Source organism: Cataglyphis hispanica, chromosome 24 (genome assembly GCF_021464435.1).
Source record: "Cataglyphis hispanica isolate Lineage 1 chromosome 24, ULB_Chis1_1.0, whole genome shotgun sequence".
Classification (NCBI taxonomy): Eukaryota; Metazoa; Arthropoda; class Insecta; order Hymenoptera; family Formicidae; genus Cataglyphis; species Cataglyphis hispanica.
The window spans coordinates 2,688,321-2,706,777 of NC_065977.1; the positions used below are offsets into that span (position 1 = coordinate 2,688,321).

The 18,457-nt window shown below is 32.4% G+C and overlaps 5 protein-coding genes across 8 annotated transcripts in view; 3 read left to right on the forward strand and 2 right to left on the reverse strand.

Annotated features, from left to right (window-relative positions):
* The first annotated feature begins 212 nt into the window (after positions 1 to 212).
* Positions 213 to 3,956, forward strand: LOC126858196 (ribosome biogenesis protein BOP1 homolog). The gene is made up of 8 exons (XM_050608325.1): positions 213 to 490; positions 755 to 1,465; positions 1,558 to 2,233; positions 2,493 to 2,702; positions 2,861 to 3,138; positions 3,224 to 3,323; positions 3,402 to 3,597; positions 3,688 to 3,956. Exons 1-8 carry the CDS (start codon positions 398 to 400, stop codon positions 3,839 to 3,841), a joined length of 2,418 nt encoding a protein of 805 aa, XP_050464282.1. The 5' UTR covers positions 213 to 397; the 3' UTR covers positions 3,842 to 3,956.
* A 223-nt stretch (positions 3,957 to 4,179) lies between these two features.
* Positions 4,180 to 6,419, reverse strand: LOC126858209 (tRNA (adenine(37)-N6)-methyltransferase-like). Its single transcript, XM_050608356.1, has 3 exons — positions 6,265 to 6,419; positions 5,815 to 6,144; positions 4,180 to 5,725 (listed from the first exon to the last, which is right to left on the reverse strand). Exons 1-3 carry the CDS (start codon positions 6,351 to 6,353, stop codon positions 4,327 to 4,329), a joined length of 1,818 nt encoding a protein of 605 aa, XP_050464313.1. The 5' UTR covers positions 6,354 to 6,419; the 3' UTR covers positions 4,180 to 4,326.
* A 475-nt stretch (positions 6,420 to 6,894) lies between these two features.
* LOC126858194 (ATP-dependent DNA helicase Q4) lies at positions 6,895 to 13,508 on the forward strand. Its single transcript, XM_050608312.1, has 7 exons — positions 6,895 to 7,183; positions 7,542 to 10,733; positions 10,846 to 11,133; positions 11,254 to 11,589; positions 11,904 to 12,066; positions 12,152 to 12,474; positions 12,560 to 13,508. Exons 1-7 carry the CDS (start codon positions 7,025 to 7,027, stop codon positions 12,788 to 12,790), a joined length of 4,692 nt encoding a protein of 1,563 aa, XP_050464269.1. The 5' UTR covers positions 6,895 to 7,024; the 3' UTR covers positions 12,791 to 13,508.
* A 214-nt stretch (positions 13,509 to 13,722) lies between these two features.
* On the reverse strand, positions 13,723 to 17,913 carry LOC126858222 (uncharacterized). The gene is made up of 4 exons (XM_050608372.1): positions 17,579 to 17,913; positions 15,154 to 15,522; positions 14,067 to 14,228; positions 13,723 to 13,976 (listed from the first exon to the last, which is right to left on the reverse strand). Exons 2-4 carry the CDS (start codon positions 15,331 to 15,333, stop codon positions 13,770 to 13,772), a joined length of 549 nt encoding a protein of 182 aa, XP_050464329.1. The 5' UTR covers positions 15,334 to 15,522; positions 17,579 to 17,913; the 3' UTR covers positions 13,723 to 13,769.
* A 170-nt stretch (positions 17,914 to 18,083) lies between these two features.
* LOC126858193 (disco-interacting protein 2) overlaps positions 18,084 to 18,457 on the forward strand; it is a 36,271-nt gene continuing 35,897 nt past the window's right edge. For 2 of the 4 annotated variants that reach the window (XM_050608308.1, XM_050608310.1), the window contains exon 1: positions 18,134 to 18,330. In XM_050608308.1, coding sequence (XP_050464265.1) covers positions 18,249 to 18,330 — 82 coding nt within the window. In that variant the 5' untranslated portion in view covers positions 18,134 to 18,248. Of the gene's footprint in view, positions 18,331 to 18,457 lie in introns of all 4 variants that reach the window. The other 2 variants (XM_050608311.1, XM_050608307.1) reach the window with 2 other exon arrangements.

Genomic DNA, 18,457 nt, shown 5'->3' on the forward strand with positions numbered 1-18,457 from the left:
GTTTCCATTCTTAGTAGCGTACCAAAATTTATTCCTTGGAATAGAATGACGTCTGAAAACCGACCAATCAAAAAAAGACATGAAAATTTCTTTGTCGTGATTGGTCAATCGAACGTTACTCTTTTACGTCTACGAGTTTTCTATGTCTATGATAAATAAAGAAAAAAAAAAAAAAAATAATTTTACCCGATACACGTGATTTTATGGAAAGAGAGGTTAGAGTTGATCTCGTTCAAATGGTGCCAGTGCAAACTGTAGAAGAAAAGGATTTTGTAGTACTTTATATTTTCAGAAATTCAAAAAGGAAATAATATACGAATACATGTAATTTATGAAAAAATAATATCTGACTTAATACTTAAACTAATTTTATAACATAGTGAACACATTAAAGAAAATGGGAAAGAAAGTCTTAAAGAGAAAACAGGTTAATCAGACATCAGGAGGAAATGAAGAAACTAAAAAAGATGCATGTGTGATAAATGCAAAGGTATTGTATACGTTTATACATACATTCAACATATTTATACATACATTGTACATACATTTCTATATATACTACTTGTTTATCCTATTCATATAGAGTTATGTTAACACACACACACACACACACACATTATATATATATATATATAATTATAAACTTATATCATAATATATTATAATAATTCTATTATATGGAAATAAATTCAAAATAAAAACAATTATTATGATATAGTAATAATAAAATATATATAATTTCTTAACATTTCAGAATTTTAATATGGATTTGTTAAAAGCTCATATCAATGATGATGAAGATTCTACAGATGAAGAAGTGGAAAATGCAGATATACTCAATTCCGATGAAGAACAGGATCCCATTGTTTTTTTATCTGATGACGAAAGTGATAAACTTGAATCAGATTATGAATCTATAGATGAGTCTATTGAAGATTCAGAAGATAACAAAGCAATAAATAATTCTTATAAAGGAACACAAGAGAATTCAACAATTACATCAAAAGAAAAGAGTAAATTAAAGATTAAGAATAAAAGTAAAACATCTCTAAACAAATTAAATACATTAGGAAAAGATAAGAATTCTAAAAACTCAGAAGCACAAGCACATAAAAATGATACCTATAACAAAACAAAAACTAAAAATATGTCTGATGGCGAAGATGAATATGAGTATGATAGTTCCGATGAGGAAGATACTTATAACACAGTTGGGAATGTGCCAATGAAATGGTATGATGATTATGATCATCTCGGTTATGATTGGGAGGGTAAGAAAATTTCAAAGCCGCAAAAAGGCGATGAATTAGATAACTTTTTGAAAAGAATGGAAGATCCTGATTTTTGGAGAACTATAAAAGATCCTCAAACTGGCCAGAATATTATATTAAGTGAAACGGATATAGATTTAATTGTAAGAATACAGAAACAAAAAATACCTGATGTTCAATTTGATGAATATGCGGTAAGCTATATTTATAATAATTTAATTTGAAAATATATTGTGTGTAATATATTAAAAACTTAACTACTTTATATGTTGTATATATTGGACAGCCATGGGTGGATTGGTTTACTTCTGAAGTAATGAAAACGCCTCTTCGGAAATTTCCAGAACATAAGCGTTCTTTCTTACCATCTAAGATTGAAGCTAGAAAGGTATCAAAATTGGTTCATGCTCTCAAGATGGGCTGGATGAAATCTACTGCTGAGATGGAAAAAGATAGGGAAAAGGATCAGGGACCACAATTTTATATGTTATGGCAGTCTGATGATCAGGCAGAGGAGATGCGTAGAATTCATAAGCATATTCCAGCACCTAAAAGACATTTACCTGGTCATGCAGAAAGCTATAATCCTCCAGTGGAATATTTATTTGATAAGAAAGAACTTAAAGAATGGAATAAATTAAAAACAACTCCATGGAAGAGAAAATTACATTTTATACCAGAAAAGTATAATACTCTTCGAGAAGTACCAGCATACTCTAGATATATCAAGGAAAGATTTCAGAGGTGTTTAGATCTGTACCTATGCCCTAGAGCATTAAAAATGAGACTAACAATAGAGCCTGAAGCTTTGGTTCCACAATTGCCCAGTCCAAGAGATTTGCAACCATTTCCAACAACAATGTTTATGGTATTTAAAGGACATACAGATATGGTTAGAAGTATTACTGCAGAACCAGATGGTCAGTTTATTGCTTCTGGTGGGGATGACATGTTATTGAAGAGTAAGTTACTTAACTCATCATATATATGTATATTAATTTATATTTATTACATATTATCATTATATATAATAGTATATTAATTTATATTTATTTATGTTATTATATATAATGGCATAATAAATTATGTATATGTATATATATTACGTAAATAATTATTGTTACATGTACAAATTTTTTATATTTATTAAAATGTATTTTATTAATATATTGTAAATTATATACTTTGCATGTCGAATAAAAACATGTATTATTTTGACAGTATGGGAAGTGAATACAGGCAGATGCTTAAAGACAGTGCCCTGTGGCGGTGTTATTAGAAGTGTTGCCTGGTGTCCAAATCAAGCTGTATCATTGATAGCTGTTGCAGCTGATAAAAAAGTTCTTTTAATAAATCCTGGAGTCGGAGATGATCTTATTAGCAGCAAAACTGATCAGCTTTTGGAGATAATACCACAGAGTGAAAAAATAGGTATCAATAACTCAATAATCAAATCAATATTGTTTATATAGATTTTTCTAAAAATAATTTAAAAAAAATAGTTATATAAATATATGTTTCTCTATAAGCCCTCTTTTTTGAGATAAAGTCATATATATGTGAGATTAATGTATGTTATATGATATTAGTAAGTGACAGAGTACAAAGTGCAGTACAGTGGGAGCAAGTAGAAGGGGAACAGTGGTCCATTGGAATCAGGATAATTCTAAATAATTTTAAAATGGTAAATCAAATAACATGGCATGGAAAGGGAGATTATTTTGCTACTGTAATGCCAGATGGCCAAAATAGATCAGTGTTGATAAATCAGTTGTCAAAACGAAGATCTCAATTGCCTTTTAGTAAATCAAAGGGATTAATACAGTGTGTGTTATTTCATCCAATTAGACCATATTTATTTGTTGCAGTAAGTAATAGTAATTTATATTAAAAATACTAATATTATTAATATACTTCAATCTTTTTTAATAGATTATTTATATTTTCCTCAGACACAAAGGAATGTAAGGATATATGATCTTGTGAAACAGGAAATGGTCAAAAAGTTATTATCCAATTCACAATGGATATCAACAATGGCTATTCATCCTGGTAAATTATATTTATATATTTTGTATCGATTATATGTATATGTTTCTGATACATGATCGTCAATATAAATTTTTTTAGGAGGTGATAATGTCTTGGTAGCAACCTACGATCGCAAAATGCTCTGGTTCGACTTGGATTTAAGCACTAAACCTTATCAAACATTGCGATTACATGGAGCTGGTGTACGTGCTGTAGCATTTCACAAACGATATCCTTTATTCGCATCTGGAGGTGATGATAGGGGACTTATCGTGTCTCACGGAATGGTGTACAAGTAAGATATAATGAAATAAATGAAAAATTAATATAATGAAATCTTTTTGCACATCTGTATATTTAACACTTGTATATGTACTTTTTTCAGTGATCTTTTACAAAATCCGTTAATTGTGCCATTGAAAAGATTATGTAATCATGAGTCGTATAACGATTTTGGTATTTTGGACATCATGTTTCATCCCATCGAACCATGGGTGTTTTCAGCAGGTGCAGATTCTACTATACGAATGTATACATAAAAATAAATATATATAAATATTTACAAAATATTATTATAGAATCACACCATATTCATTAAAAAAAAAAGTTATATTCTCTATTATGATTTTTCCCGATCTTATATAAAATGTATAAAGTATATTATTTCCCTTTTCTTATGCGCCTTATTTTTTTTTTTTTTTTGTGCGTATAAACTCTACAATAAATTTAATATAATTGATAATTGCATAACAAAATGATAACAAAATGTAGGAACTTATACATTTGCATTAAAATTAAAAAACTATAAGACATCATTAAGAAAAATATTTTCATATTATTATAATAAATATTCTATTAGCTAAAATAATTGTTATTAAAAGCAAACATTATTTTACGAGAAAGATTTCTGGGAAATGAAAGTTTACTTAAATTCTTTATGCTAAATTACTATACAGAAATAGTATTTTGCTCTTCTTTTTTCCCTGTTTACTAGAATATTTGCTTTATTTCGCTGTATAATATATTAAGATAAAGGAGAATGTCCTAAGCATTGCCATTCAGGCTCGCCGCAATCGCAAGTACGACCCGCGTGTCGCACTTGGAATACAGTAACAATACCTCTACTATCGTCAAATCTACATGTGATGTGCAGATCATATATTAAAAAAGTGTAAAATTGGCTACCCCACCTTTGCCTTAGATACACCGATCTAGGATCTTCTCTTAATACATTTTCTATAGCTTGTTTTTGTTCATCAACTTTATCGTCTGAAATCTCGTTTAATTGTATCAAAGCACGTTCATTGAAAATTACTGACAATGTCGTTGTACGAGGCTGCGAAATCCAGTTTGGTACTCTTATCTCAGAAAAGTTATCTTCCATTGCCGTATTCATTGGCGTAGATGATACGGTTGTTGCTGCGTGAATATCTGGTAAAGTTCGCGATGGTGTCAAACTCTGAGATTCAAATCCTTCCTCTCCATCAGGTGCCTCACGTATTCCCATTCTTACAGGAGAATTATCGACTCTTGCATGCAACATATGATGATTAACTAAATCTATATCTGTACCACAAACTGTACTTGGACCATCTGCTCCATCCAATAGTCTAGAGTTGCGTAAAGACTGATTCTCGGTATAATCTATTGCATTATCATTATCTCTCTCTATATATGTTGAATCTGTATTGCTAATATTATTTATATCTACATCATGTAATCTGCTATTCAAATCTCTAATAGAAGCAGCCTGTGATTCGGCTATTAATATTGCAGTGTTGTGTTCAATAGAATCTAAATCTGATCTCATATCAGGTGCCCTATCTATTTGGTATGTTTCTGTATTCATAATATCTGCAATATCAGTTTGTAATGAAGTAGCATTATTAGCATAAGCTTCCATCAACTGAGAAGATTGTCTTGTAATATCATAGCCATTAAGATTTGAAGTTGCTTGAAATTCTTCTACCTGAAGTCTCAAAGCTATTTCTTCATCTTTGGAAATATCAAATTCAGCTTGTTCGCTAACAGCATTGTTAGTGTTTGTATCATCACTAAAATGATTAGTTGATTGGTCCTCATTTAAGCAAATGGTTTCTCCCATATTGTGAAACATGTCTGAGACATTCTGAGTATTACTCTCTCTTGGTCTATTACTTAATTTCTCAATATGTAATGGACTATCATATTGTGGTATATATGGTTTTATATCTAGAACAGGCGTCTGATTAACCATGTCAACACCTTCAAAATAAATTGTATAATTCTCAATTTTTAAAATCTTAACTAAACTTAGACCAATAGGACATGGCCGATGTGGAGAACGCGTAGAAAATACACCTGTTTTTATCCCATTCAATCGTGGTGGTGCTACTTTTGCACGAGTATGCGTTGAATCATTTCTATGAAAATGGAATAAAATCCTATGGAAAAGAGGGGGCAAAGATTATTATTTGTTGTTTTATCAATAATATCAATATTATTTTTTCAAACAACATTGTGCTATTCTTACCACATATGTGAAAAATCCTGCAAGCCTTGCAATGCATGATCTGGATTTGTAAATACAGAATTATAAAGTGTTAATTTTCCTGGCACCTTCCCACATATTCCAGGTTGTCGTGGGGTTGCTCTCTTGTTCGGAAACCAAGTAGAAATGACACCAATAGGTTTTAATTTGAGTATATCTTGATCTTTGCTTGTGCCAGGCTTTGCCTCTTCTAAAGATGAAGCTATTAGCTTGGAGTGTGAAAAGGCTTCTCCATCTTTTTGTAATTCCAAAAAGCGTTTAATGTTATTAACATCTTTGTCTAGTATATACCGTAGACCTTTCACTTGTTGTCTGTAATACATTAAATCAAACTTCTGTTAAACAGTATTGCTTGGTACATATGTGTATATGCAATGCGATATGCATATATATATATATATGATTAAAACGAATATATTTTTCTTAAAGTACCTTAAATTATTAATCTCTTGTCTGGCTGTATTCAATTGACCAAGTAAATACTCAATAGTTAAGCTAGCATTCTGACAAGTCAAATCCATGTTCGTTTGAAGGACCTGAGCACCGAGCACGAAGATTGTCGTAATCGTTACCGACAGAGTCGTAAACATAAGTCGGAGACTAAAAAATAATTAGAGGAATAAATCTCGCGCATGCGCTAGCAGACGCTATTATGCTATCAGTCACATATTTCATTGCAATAAAAAGGATTATTTGACTCCTCTCGCGGAAAAGGAGTAAAAATACATATTTTATGTTTATAAAAAAATATTATATATTTAAAGTATAAAATATTATATTTTATATATATGTAATAATAATACACTTAATATATAACAATTATTTATGTTCTATATTGCAAATTATATTATAAATTATATTATTTATATTATTTATATTATATTATATATATTATTTATATTATTTATATTATAAATTATAAATAAAAAAAAACAAAAATATTGATAATTTATATGCCCCTCTTTTCTTAAAAATGTAGCATCTTAGTACGAGTCTGTTGAAGTCAATCCCATGTTTCATGACGTAGTTCACGCATGCGCACGAAAATCCTGTCCGGAGAGATTTGTCCCTCCAATTTGCAGTTTGCAGTTCATTTCATGGCATTTGGTTATAAGTCACTGACTAAGGATCATCGAGAGCAACCGAAGAACCGATGGTGTAATTTAACATTGTACGCGTATCCGATTTTCGAATGCCTTCAGCATTTCGTATCTGTAAATCAATTTTGTTTCACGATAACATGAAGCTTCTCGAGGATCCCGTTTTTAAAACCAAATACATGAAAAACAAACTCCGCGTAAAACGATGGGAAAGTGATTTTATGGAAAAATACGGACGCAAACCTAACAAAGTATGTTGCCTCTTCACCTCTGTTCACATTTTCATCATAGTTACACAGCTGTTGTTTGATTTGTATCTTGCATTCATATAAATCGTATATTAAATAAACATATTAACATAAATTGTATATTAAATAAATATTATAATTTTGTTCAGTTTTAAAAGTTGATAGTAAACTAGACAGAGATGCATGTTCAGTATTTTTAAGAGTTTTGAGTTTTTATATATGTTTATTACATTATTAATAAAGATTGTGATTTGTGACATGCTATATTATCAGTGATGTAATACATATATTCCTGCATCTTATTTACATTGTTACATTTTTCATTTATTTATTTTATTTGGGTTTTTTTGACAACTTTCAGAATGACATAAAAGAAGCGGATATATCTATCAAAGAGGCATATAAAACATATTGGAAACTAAAAACGAGCGCACTTGAGGAAACTCTTACGGATATTACTTTCTGCGATGATATACAAGACAATGTCACTAACAATTTATTGCAAAAATCAATAAATGATCAGGATAAGATTCCAAGCCCAGAAAAAAATACAAAAGATGCAGAGAATATAGATCCGCATGATAGTAAATGTTTTACAGAAATTGAGAGCTCTTTCAACCAATTGAATACATCAACAAATGTTGAGGGAGTCTGGGGAAATAATTTGAACAAGAATAAGGAACAAATGCCAAAGAAGAAGCAAGCCTTATTGATTGGTAGAACTTCATCTTTTCAACTATCTAAAAACAAGTTTGAAAGTTCAACCTTTACTAAACGAAACCCGAGGAAATCACTGTCATCGACTAAAATCAAGAACAAGTTTGAGAACACCAACTCAAGCATTGATCAGACGGTCGCGAATGGCAAAGATGACTTTGATACAACAGCTAATGAGATGAAACCCATGTTTGGTGAATCAGTAAAATTAACGTTTGAGGAAAGCAAACCTGTCACTCAATATTCCATCAATGCTGTTCAACAATTGGCAGATGGCCATGTGACTTGTGTGAACCGTAATTTAAATGAGGGCTGGCTTGATCGATGCACAAGGGAGAGTAATTTGAACATGGAAACCATCAATCCACAGAGATTCTCGGGCACTAGTGATTCTGGAGTGGAATCGACGGAATCCAGCATTCACTCCCCAAAGTCATCTGTTGCATATTCTGCAACAATGCTCCAAGTTTCTGATGAAGATTTTATATGTAACAGTGATTCTGAAGAAGAGTGCAGGAAGAAACGTATCAGAAATTTCAAAAAGCAATTGAGCGATCAAGATGACGGTCGTCCCGCAAAACGACAATGCGTTAAAATGGATTTCGATTCCGCGATTATTCAGTCTAGCGATGTAATCGATAACGATACATTCAAGCAGACTTGTCATGTGAATGCAAGTTCTGATTTAATAATGTTCAAAAATAAATATAGTATAAACGCAGCTGATGACAATATTAATGCATTTAAGCTAACTAATGATATTAAAACGAGTTTCAATACATTGAACAAATCAATTAGGATTGAAAACAACATAGTTTCCTTAGGTTCAAACATCGAATCGAAAATTGTCAATAATGATAAAAAGACGTCTGAGAATATTTGTCAGACAGAAACTGATCAAACAAAAGATAGATTGACAGATACTATTCCTAAATCAGAACATCTTTCAAATCAAGAAGACACTTTGATATCTGATGAGAAACTAGTGAGTCAATGTACATCAAGTCAAAGAGCGAAACAAGTATTGTTTGATTCCAATCCCAATTGTGCAGAAGAGAAAAAAATTAAAAAGACAAAAGTGAAGAAGAATACTGTTATACGGACACGTTCTGTTAAAAAATCTACAAATCAGCGAAGTAAAGAAAAGACGATGAACAATGAAGAAAAATGTGACGTGAGAGAAAAAAGAAAATATCTTAGACGAAAATCAAATTTAGAGAAGAATGATGAGAAACAAAATTCAGACTCGGAAACATATGAGATTCCGATATACGATGACATGAAAATGTTGCAAACGATTCCTCGCTTCCCAATAAAGCCGACGGAGACTAGCGATCTCATCGCACAACTTTCCGATTCGCTTCATATTGACGCGCTAGAAAGGAATGATTCGATACCTTTAAAAGCGAGTACTAAATTGACCGCAATGGAGAAGTTGGAGAAGAAAATGGACTCTGGAACAATGAATAATAATTTTGTCAGGATAAATTTGAAAAAAAAAGTGTTCGTGCGAGGCAAAAAGAACTTCAATTTGTTTAAGTATAAGAGGAATCAGTGGAAACAAAAGAAGAAATTAGCATCTAGCGAGAGCAGCTTGGATGCAGCTGATCTGATCGACAAAAATGGCGGAACATGTTTCAAATGCGGTGAATCTGGACATTTCGCTAAACGTTGTACAACCTACAGGGACGCTGCTCTTCTACCTTTGAACGAGATTGACGAATCTACGAATTTTCCGACTCTGGAGGAAGCTGAGAAGATGGCTAGTGGGAACGCACAAGTTGTCGCGCGAAGTCACAGGATCGATTGGCTTTCGGAAGGATCATCTGCTTCGAAGATTTCGTGTGCACAAGATGAAGAAGAAAAAGAAGATATGGCAAAGTTATTCGATGACGATTTTGAGAAAGATATTAATGAGAAAGATACATTAATTTTCCAGCATAAGATACCACAAGAATTATTGTCCAGATTATTGCCGCCTCAAAGAGAGGTGGTTGATCCAATATATTCTGCAAACGAAGACGGCAGTCTTATCAAAACCCCAACGGAAGTCTTCGACGCACTACGCATGTTTGGCCATGAAAATTTTAGGATCGGCCAAGAGAAAGCAATAATGAGAATTTTGTCCGGCCAGTCTACTCTGGTAATGCTATCGACGGGCTCTGGGAAATCCTTATGCTACCAATTGCCGGCGTATCTATACTCCCAGCATTCCCGCTGTATTACTCTAGTAATATCGCCCTTAGTATCCCTGATGGACGATCAAGTAATGGGCATGCCTAAGGTTCTGTCCGCTGCATGTTTGCATACCAATCAGACACCGAAGGTAAGAGAGCAGGTAATGCAATCGGTCAGGGACGGTAAAGTGAACATTCTTCTGGTGTCACCGGAGGCGGTGGTAGCTGGTGAAAAATCTACCGGTTTCGGTGCCCTCCTCAGGCAATTACCACCAATTGCGTTTGCCTGCATCGACGAAGTTCACTGTATTTCTCAATGGTCGCACAATTTTCGACCTTCTTATCTGATGGTCTGTCGGGTGCTTAAAGAGAAACTGCACGTGAAGACGATATTGGGACTCACGGCGACTGTCACAAAGACCACCGCAGCAAGTATAGTGAAGCATCTAGATTTACACGACAGTATGGCCGGCGTTATATCGGACGTGCCTTTGCCTAAAAATCTCGTCTTAACAGTGTCCAAGGATGAGAACAAGGACCACGCGTTGATCGCGCTATTGAAAAGCGACAGATTCCGCGAGCTTGACTGTGTAATAGTTTACTGTATTCGTAGAGAAGAATGTGAGAGGATCGCAGCCTTGTTAAGAGTGTCACTGCAGGTAAATATTAAGATTTTCCTCATTGTAGCCACATTGAATTACAATGTCAAAAGTTGTGAAACAAAATGAAACAAATTTTTGTTATTTTCATAAGTTAAATCTATGTACGCAGGATCCGCGAAATCCTGGGAAGCCAAAAGCGAAGATATCCATGATAGCTGAGGCTTATCATGCCGGTATGACGGCTCACAAGCGCAAAATTGTGCAAAAAGAGTTTATGAGTGGTAAAATTAAAATTGTGGTTGCCACCGTTGCATTCGGAATGGGCATCAATAAATTGGACATTCGGGCCATCATTCATTACAATATGCCCGGTACTTTCGAAGGATATGTGCAAGAGATCGGCCGTAGCGGAAGAGACAATATCACAGCGCATTGTCATTTGTTCTTGAATCCTACGGTATCATATTTGATTAAAATTTATGAATTACTCTCCTCGGAAAAATCTTTATTTGAAATCTCTCTCATCCTTTGATTCCATTTTATTAATCTATTTATTATTATTCCTCAAAACATACAGCAAAATAGTGATAAATGGGAATTGCGTAAACACATACATGCGAACGGTGTCGATAGGCATACGATCAGACATCTCCTGCAAAGAATCTTCATTCCCTGCTCTTGCAAAAAAATCAGTGAAAAAAATTCCAGTTGGAAGTGTCCTGGTCACGAAGTCGCTTTTCCAATCGACGAGATCGTTCAAGATCTCGATATTACACAAGAAACAATTTCGACATTATTATGCTATCTCGAACTACACTCGAAGAGGTTCATTACCGTGTTATCGTCTGTATATGTTCGAGCGCGGGTTTCCAGCTACAATGGACCACAAGCTCTTAAACAAGCCGCGCAATCTGTAAGTTTTTATTCGAAATATCAATAATATTCTAGCGATAATAATAGAATAAGATTTTTGAAAATTTTGTTATGGGAAAAAATATTCTATTAAAACAGTAGCAACAAGATACAAAAATAAATTATTAAGAAAAAAATATTGAAAGAAAAAGTATAGAAACGAAGAAAAAAAAAAGAATATACATTTGCGTAAACTGGAAGTTCGTACGATCGCGCAAAATCAAAAAAATTAATAATTTGGACAATCGGGCGCTTATGTTCCTCTTAAATAATCTACTAAGGAGAATAGTTTTTGAAATTTGACTTTGATTTCAGTCTCCACCATTGGCAATGGCGATAGCGTTGGACATGCAGAAGGGGATTTCACATGAGGATAGTAACATTATTGAATTTTCGGTTATTGATATCGCATCGGCCATCGGTTGGGATAGTGGAGTAGTAAAAAGCCATCTCAAAACGTTGGAATGGACGGCAGGAGGTAAAGTTTCTATCAAGTTTCACTTTTCGGGAAAGGGTTTTTTTCTCTTTTTTTTATGTTTCATGCATGTAAACGTGTTTCATAGCTGATGGGAAGACAAAACGCTCGGCTATATCGGTGCAATACGATAAACTCGGCTTACGGGTGAAAGCGCCGGGTGATTTGACCGACACGGAATTGGATGAGGCGCTTGAAGCACTGATCGCCCGTACTCGCTCCCAGGAATCTTCGTGTTTACAGCAGCTTGAGCTCATATCCTTGGCGTTCGATAAGATCAGCGTACCGACAATCAAGAATTGTTTGATTTTGGACGATGATGTCATGAAGAGATCGGAAGAACTCAAAAATATTATCAGAGAATATTTTCAAACGGATTTTCCTTTAAACAATGTTGATACCGTATTCCAGGTACATTTTTTGATAGTGAAATCTATTTAGAATTTTTGGTTATTAAACTATGAAAGATATATCTTTTTTCATTTCTTTTGTACAGGATAAGGTGGCAAATGAGGAGCACATTGCCGCTAATGTGCGTAATTTAATAATACGTTATAGAGATACGAAATTCACCGGTCGCGCCGTGGCTCGCATCTTTCATGGAATACAGAGTCCGAATTATCCTGCATTGATTTGGAGCAAGTGTGGTTTTTGGAGGGTACATATTGCTGTAGATTTCAACATTATTTGTAAAATTGCAACCAGAGAAATTCTAGCATTACGATAACGATATTGATTAATCGAATAGTAACATACTTGACACGCATACTCAAATCTTTCTTATTAACTTTATCATTTTAAGTTTTATCGAAATAAATTTTCATAATGCAATAAAAATCGAGAGATTGATGTTATGAAAAAGATTATTTCTCTTTAAAAACTAACATGGTCTCAATATATTCGATTTGATTAATTCATCGAATTTATCAAAGTCAGTAGTCGTGTACATAAAATGCACATTTAAAAGATAACATGGCAACTAGTTTTATGTTGGAGATATTGTGTACAAAGAAACTTTAAAGAAAAAAATAAAATGTGCTTTTTTTGTGCAAAACAAAGTACATTTAAAATTGATATAGCAATTAAATTTATTTGTTGAATCTTGATTTAAGGAATTTTAATATAAACTTTTCTACAAGATTGTGTAATATCAGACAAGAAATAAAATACTTCTTTCTCATATCTGATGTGTTATACTTTTAATTCTTAATAAACAAACATCAGTTACTTTTAAAAGTACAAGATATATGAAACTTTATATTACTCTTAGAAATACAAGTTTTGAAACTTAACAAGAAAATAGATTATCAACTTGTGCGTTTGTTACATATAATCTCCTCCTCCCCTTCACCTATAGAATATATATATATATATATATATATATATATATATATATATATATATATACATACATATATATATATATATATATATATATATATATATATATATATATATATATATAATATATATATTATACATATATATATATATATATATATATATTATACATATACATATATATATATATATATAATATATATATTATATATTTACATACATACATACATACATACATACACACACACACACATATAACAATTATTTTATATAAAACAATTTTGTATAAAATCAGATGTGACTATCGTCATTTTAAAACTCTGCGACGCTTAAAGTACCGCTAGACACATTCATGTAGCCCAAGTTTACGTTACTACTCTCTTCATGTAGTTGCATTGTCGCAGAAATTTGTGCATTCGAATCTGATGCATTTTACCGACACGATTCATGCAGGTCTCGCTCTGGCAAAGAGCGCAGAACTCTGCAGAAATGTCATGAAATGGTGAACGAAAGTATACGCTGGCGTCTTTCAGGCTCTTGTTCTTATGATGTGCCCATACATGCAGAGTGACCTTAATATGGAAACAGCATGAAAGATCAGCCTTGACAATTATGTTTACGAAAGTAAACATTTTTTTAAAACTTTCTATATTTTTATTTACCTCGAAAATCATCAATAAGGCGAGGAACCAACGGAAATAAATGATGGCCGGTAAAAACAGACAGATGGGATTTATCTGGCCAAAGGAGGTACCTGGTGGAACCGGCTCTAACTCTGTTAAATGGCATTTTTTTAAAGATTTTTCCTTCACTTCCTTTGGTATCTGCAAAAAATAAATTGCTTATTAAAATAAATAATACGATAAAACTGAGGAAGGAAACTTTTTTTATTTCAATGATCTTGAAATATGTAAGGTCATAATATATAGCTCTGAACAAAAATTCAAAAAGTTTGAATCGCTAGTTATTTATTACAAAGTTATAAACATTATTTAAAAATAAAGTTAATCATAGCCCGATACTTTGAATAAACCAAAATCTAAAAATGTCACATAGATTTTCGAATTTCCACGCAAAAAGCGGGATCGTTACATAATAAATCGTTACATAATAAATATTTTGTGACCCATTCTTTTATATTATTCATTATAACATGATCAGGATGATCACTATTTACGTTTTTGGATGTCTTCTTATGGGATTATCTCAAAGATAAAATGTATTTGCATTCATTTATTTTCGTTAAAGACTTAAAAAAACGGATTAGAACAAATTGTTTAAACGTTTATAAAAATAATGATTATCTTAATACTGTAATGAAGAATATAAAGAAATAAAATGTTCGTTATATAACAGTGGGACGTTTGAATAAAATGTTCATAAAATGTTCGTTATATAACAGTGGAATGTTTGAACATCTCTTCGAATAATGCAAAAAAATACATATAATTTTATCAAAGAAAAAATATAATTGCAATTTTTTTTATTTTCAATAGGACTAAATGTTTTAAAATTTGTTCCAAATGATTGTGTGATGCACCCTGTATATATTTTTGCGAATTCACAATTATTGTACAAATATTATACTATCTTATTTTATGAATTATTAATATTAATTAATTTTTAAATTACGATAGATTAAAAATATAGTAAACAAGAAACATTGGTTCCAGATTTAAGTCAGAGAATTTAAAAACAAATTCTTTAAAAGAAGAGACACAAAGTATTTCCAGAGTATTTTCCAAGTACCTGAAACGGAACTCTCCTAAGATGACCTCTGATTCCATTGTCTATAAGATTGACTTCTGGCTCCCCAGTCTCCGCATCATTTATTGCCATTGAGTCCATCGAATGACAAATGTCATAATCGACGAACGGGTGGATCAAATCCTCACCAGTCTCCTTATCTATATAAATTCGATTATCCATATCGATTCCTTTCCCCTTAAAAAAAAAAAAGGAAGAAAGAAAGAAAAATCGGCCGATAAAAAGGTATTCAACTGTCGATTGCTGGTCCTCGGGGTCACGCTTCCCGGATGTCTCCTTTGTACGCTAATTATGCTAATAACGGTTTACTTTGGTAGGAAGATTCCTTCAAAAATCAGATTGAAGAACAATCTGCAACAAGGATGTTTTAATTTCATAGTATCTGATTCTAGAAGATAAAATTAACATTTGTTATATAATAATGCGATGTACTAGAGTAGAATATCGTAAATATAGATATTCCAATTGTATTTCCAAGAACGCAGACGTTGCATATTTGCAAGCTTCTGTGGTAATTAATTGCGTTATAGGTCTCCTACGCATATCAATAATCAAAACAAAAATATAACTAACAAATGCTCATATAAGAATGTATATATAAAAAGCGCGATAATAAATAATGAATCACCGAGTAAGAAATCATTAATAACAATGTCATTACAAAGATATTTTATAACATGTAACGTTTTAAAATAAATAGTTTTTCATGTTGTATCAATGTCATAGTAAATAAACTTTTTTTAACATCTAAAGATTTCGATAAGGTTGAAATATAATATATTATTATATAATATAATATATTGTTACAAATATAATAATGCGCTAACGTTTTGAAATATTATATTATTAGATAACGTTTTAAAAATATTTATAAAACATTGTATATTCATAGAAGAATGTTCATAAAATGCATTATCAAATTAATATTTCAAAATATTAATTTTATGTTACTTGCTTATTGGGCATCTATAGTTGTTTGCGTTCAAAAAAATAGGGATTCTATTTTTCGAAAATTGTATTCTAAACAAATTGTTTCTTTCTTCTTTACTGATTCAACAAGACTTGTGTGAAGGCGATAGGCTTCTTTTCTTATTACATAGAATTATATAATATCCATCATTCACAAAAACTGGCAATAAGTCTCGCATTTAATGTGTCATTAACATTGAAATATATGCACAAAATGTATCGATATTTTTTCTCTTACACGCAGTCGTGACAATTTTGCAAATGTACAACATATGACTTCGCAGTTTTAATGAACTGACCATCTTCTTTTTCTTCTCTTTGCTTTCTTTTTAATGGAAAAAAAAATTCACTGGTTCTGAAAATGTGCCAACTAAAGTTGTAAAACACATTGAATACAAAATATAAAACCTTGAAATGTTGTGTGTACGTATGTATGTATGCATAGGTAAACAAGATTTAGAAAATAGCAATAAAAAAGTTTATACTTAAAATTATTTGAAGTATAAAATATGGTAATATATTGTACAGTAATATATTGTATGGTAATATATTATTGTACTTGGTTCTTGCTCTAGACAAACGTGTTTCTCGTTCTAGATAAAAAAAAAAACTTGATTCTTGCGTACCAAGAATAATTAGCGGCGACAAAATGTCAGGGAAAAATAATTTTCATCGATAAACTTACATAAACAGCACAGCAACTTGTTCCTTTTATATAAAGTATAATTATCAAAGTAATTATGATAATGCAATGCGCTTTTTTAATATCGCCACAGTTGCGAGCAAAAGAAGCATTAAAAAACAAGATAAAGCTTAGAGAGAGAGTTGACATTTAATATGTTGATATAGATATACGTATTTATCTCATATATTATATTATATACTTGAATATTATATATAAATTTTGTATTTATTTATAAAATTATGTTTTTTAACATGTTATATCAATATCTGGAATAATGCAAGAAAGAAATAAAATAAGACTTTATTATATTAATGTTAATACATTAAGATCAAGATTTATTGAGATGCATTCTTATCAAAATGAGATAAAATATGACAATATAAGATAAATATATATATGTACATTTACATAAAAAATGGCTATATGTATAGAATTCTGAAAAAAAAAAAAAAAAAAAAAAAATGATTTGACAGCTACTGATTTCACATAGAAGAAAATTAAATGACAAAGGACGAAAATTTAAATAATTAAATATTAGAAAGAGAAAAAAAATGTAAACTGGCAAGTTTTTTTCAGAGAGACAAAAATGTAAGAAATATTTTTCATTCTCAAGAAGGAATGTGGATATGCATGCGCATATGTATCTAACATGTAGTAAAATGTAAATATCGATCCCCTTTTGGGGAAGACATCGACAGAGATAAAATAAAATCATGCGCGCAGATTAGAACGTAATTACAAATTGGAACTCACGCTAATGACGATGTTATCGCCGTAATCAACATGGCCTTCGTAGCTGAAGCAGCCTAAGACACGGAATCAAAATCCATTTCGCAAATTCATTTGCCAGTCAATTCCAACGAAGCAGATGATGTCATAGCCTGCAATGGTTGAACCAAAACCAAAAAACGGTCAACGCGATGTCCACGATCACCACACAAGTGCACGACGCATTTAATTAACGACTCGATACAACTCGTGCATGACTCGCATCGTATACGACTCCTCAAGTGCATCTATCTTTAATTAATAAATTTACAAGCGCTAATATCAACATAATCAACATCGAATCGGATTGGATGGAGCACTAGGCCATCGGCAGAATATTATTGAAGATCGTCGATCATAACCTCCTCCAGTACAGGACGCGGTAGCCAATGGACTTAAAACTTTTCCATAAGAGCGAAAGATCGATTGGTTACCGCGTAGGTGCCGTTACGCTCAAAGAGTTGGCAGTCTGGTTAATGTGTGACTTTTCGAGCACGCTCCGGGTGCGAGGCGATGCGAGTCCGGTGGCGCCGCCAGCGGCACGACGGTGCGATCTGTCAGTTGTCAGGCAAGATGGCCGAGCGGTGGTGACGAGTCCGTAGTATGCACCGCTGGTGGATTCGCTATATCACGGCGCAGCGTGGATGGCCTAACGATGGCCGAGTACATCGACATCGGCAAGCTCCCGGAAGACGTGCGGGAGAAGCTCGCCGAATTGGATCTCGAACTGTCCGAGGGTGAGTGATTTTTTCTTTCGATCGACGCGATCTTTCGTCCACCGCCCTTCGCGACAAATCCCGTCTCTGTCCGTTGCACTTTTTCTCTCCTTCTGTTTCTCTCTCTCTCTCTCTCTCTCTCTCTCTC

Bases quoted from the DNA above. Each gene is read 5' to 3' on its own strand.
- LOC126858194 (XM_050608312.1), top strand. From the start codon at position 7,025: ATGCCTTCAGCATTTCGTATCTGTAAATCAATTTTGTTTCACGATAAC. The intron at 11,134-11,253 runs GTATCATATTTG...CAAAACATACAG, and splicing joins ATTTGTTCTTGAATCCTACG to CAAAATAGTGATAAATGGGA. The intron at 12,475-12,559 runs GTACATTTTTTG...TCTTTTGTACAG, and splicing joins ATGTTGATACCGTATTCCAG to GATAAGGTGGCAAATGAGGA.
- LOC126858209 (XM_050608356.1), bottom strand. From the start codon at position 6,353: ATGGATTTGACTTGTCAGAATGCTAGCTTAACTATTGAGTATTTACTT. The intron at 6,145-6,264 runs GTACTTTAAGAA...AATGTATTACAG, and splicing joins CAAGAGATTAATAATTTAAG to ACAACAAGTGAAAGGTCTAC. The intron at 5,726-5,814 runs GTAAGAATAGCA...TCTTTTCCATAG, and splicing joins CAGGATTTTTCACATATGTG to GATTTTATTCCATTTTCATA.
- LOC126858222 (XM_050608372.1), bottom strand. From the start codon at position 15,333: ATGGATAATCGAATTTATATAGATAAGGAGACTGGTGAGGATTTGATC. The intron at 14,229-15,153 runs GTACTTGGAAAA...TATTTTTTGCAG, and splicing joins TTAGGAGAGTTCCGTTTCAG to ATACCAAAGGAAGTGAAGGA. The intron at 13,977-14,066 runs GTAAATAAAAAT...TTCCATATTAAG, and splicing joins CCTTATTGATGATTTTCGAG to GTCACTCTGCATGTATGGGC.
- LOC126858196 (XM_050608325.1), top strand. From the start codon at position 398: ATGGGAAAGAAAGTCTTAAAGAGAAAACAGGTTAATCAGACATCAGGA. The intron at 1,466-1,557 runs GTAAGCTATATT...TATATTGGACAG, and splicing joins TTCAATTTGATGAATATGCG to CCATGGGTGGATTGGTTTAC. The intron at 2,703-2,860 runs GTATCAATAACT...ATATGATATTAG, and splicing joins ACCACAGAGTGAAAAAATAG to TAAGTGACAGAGTACAAAGT.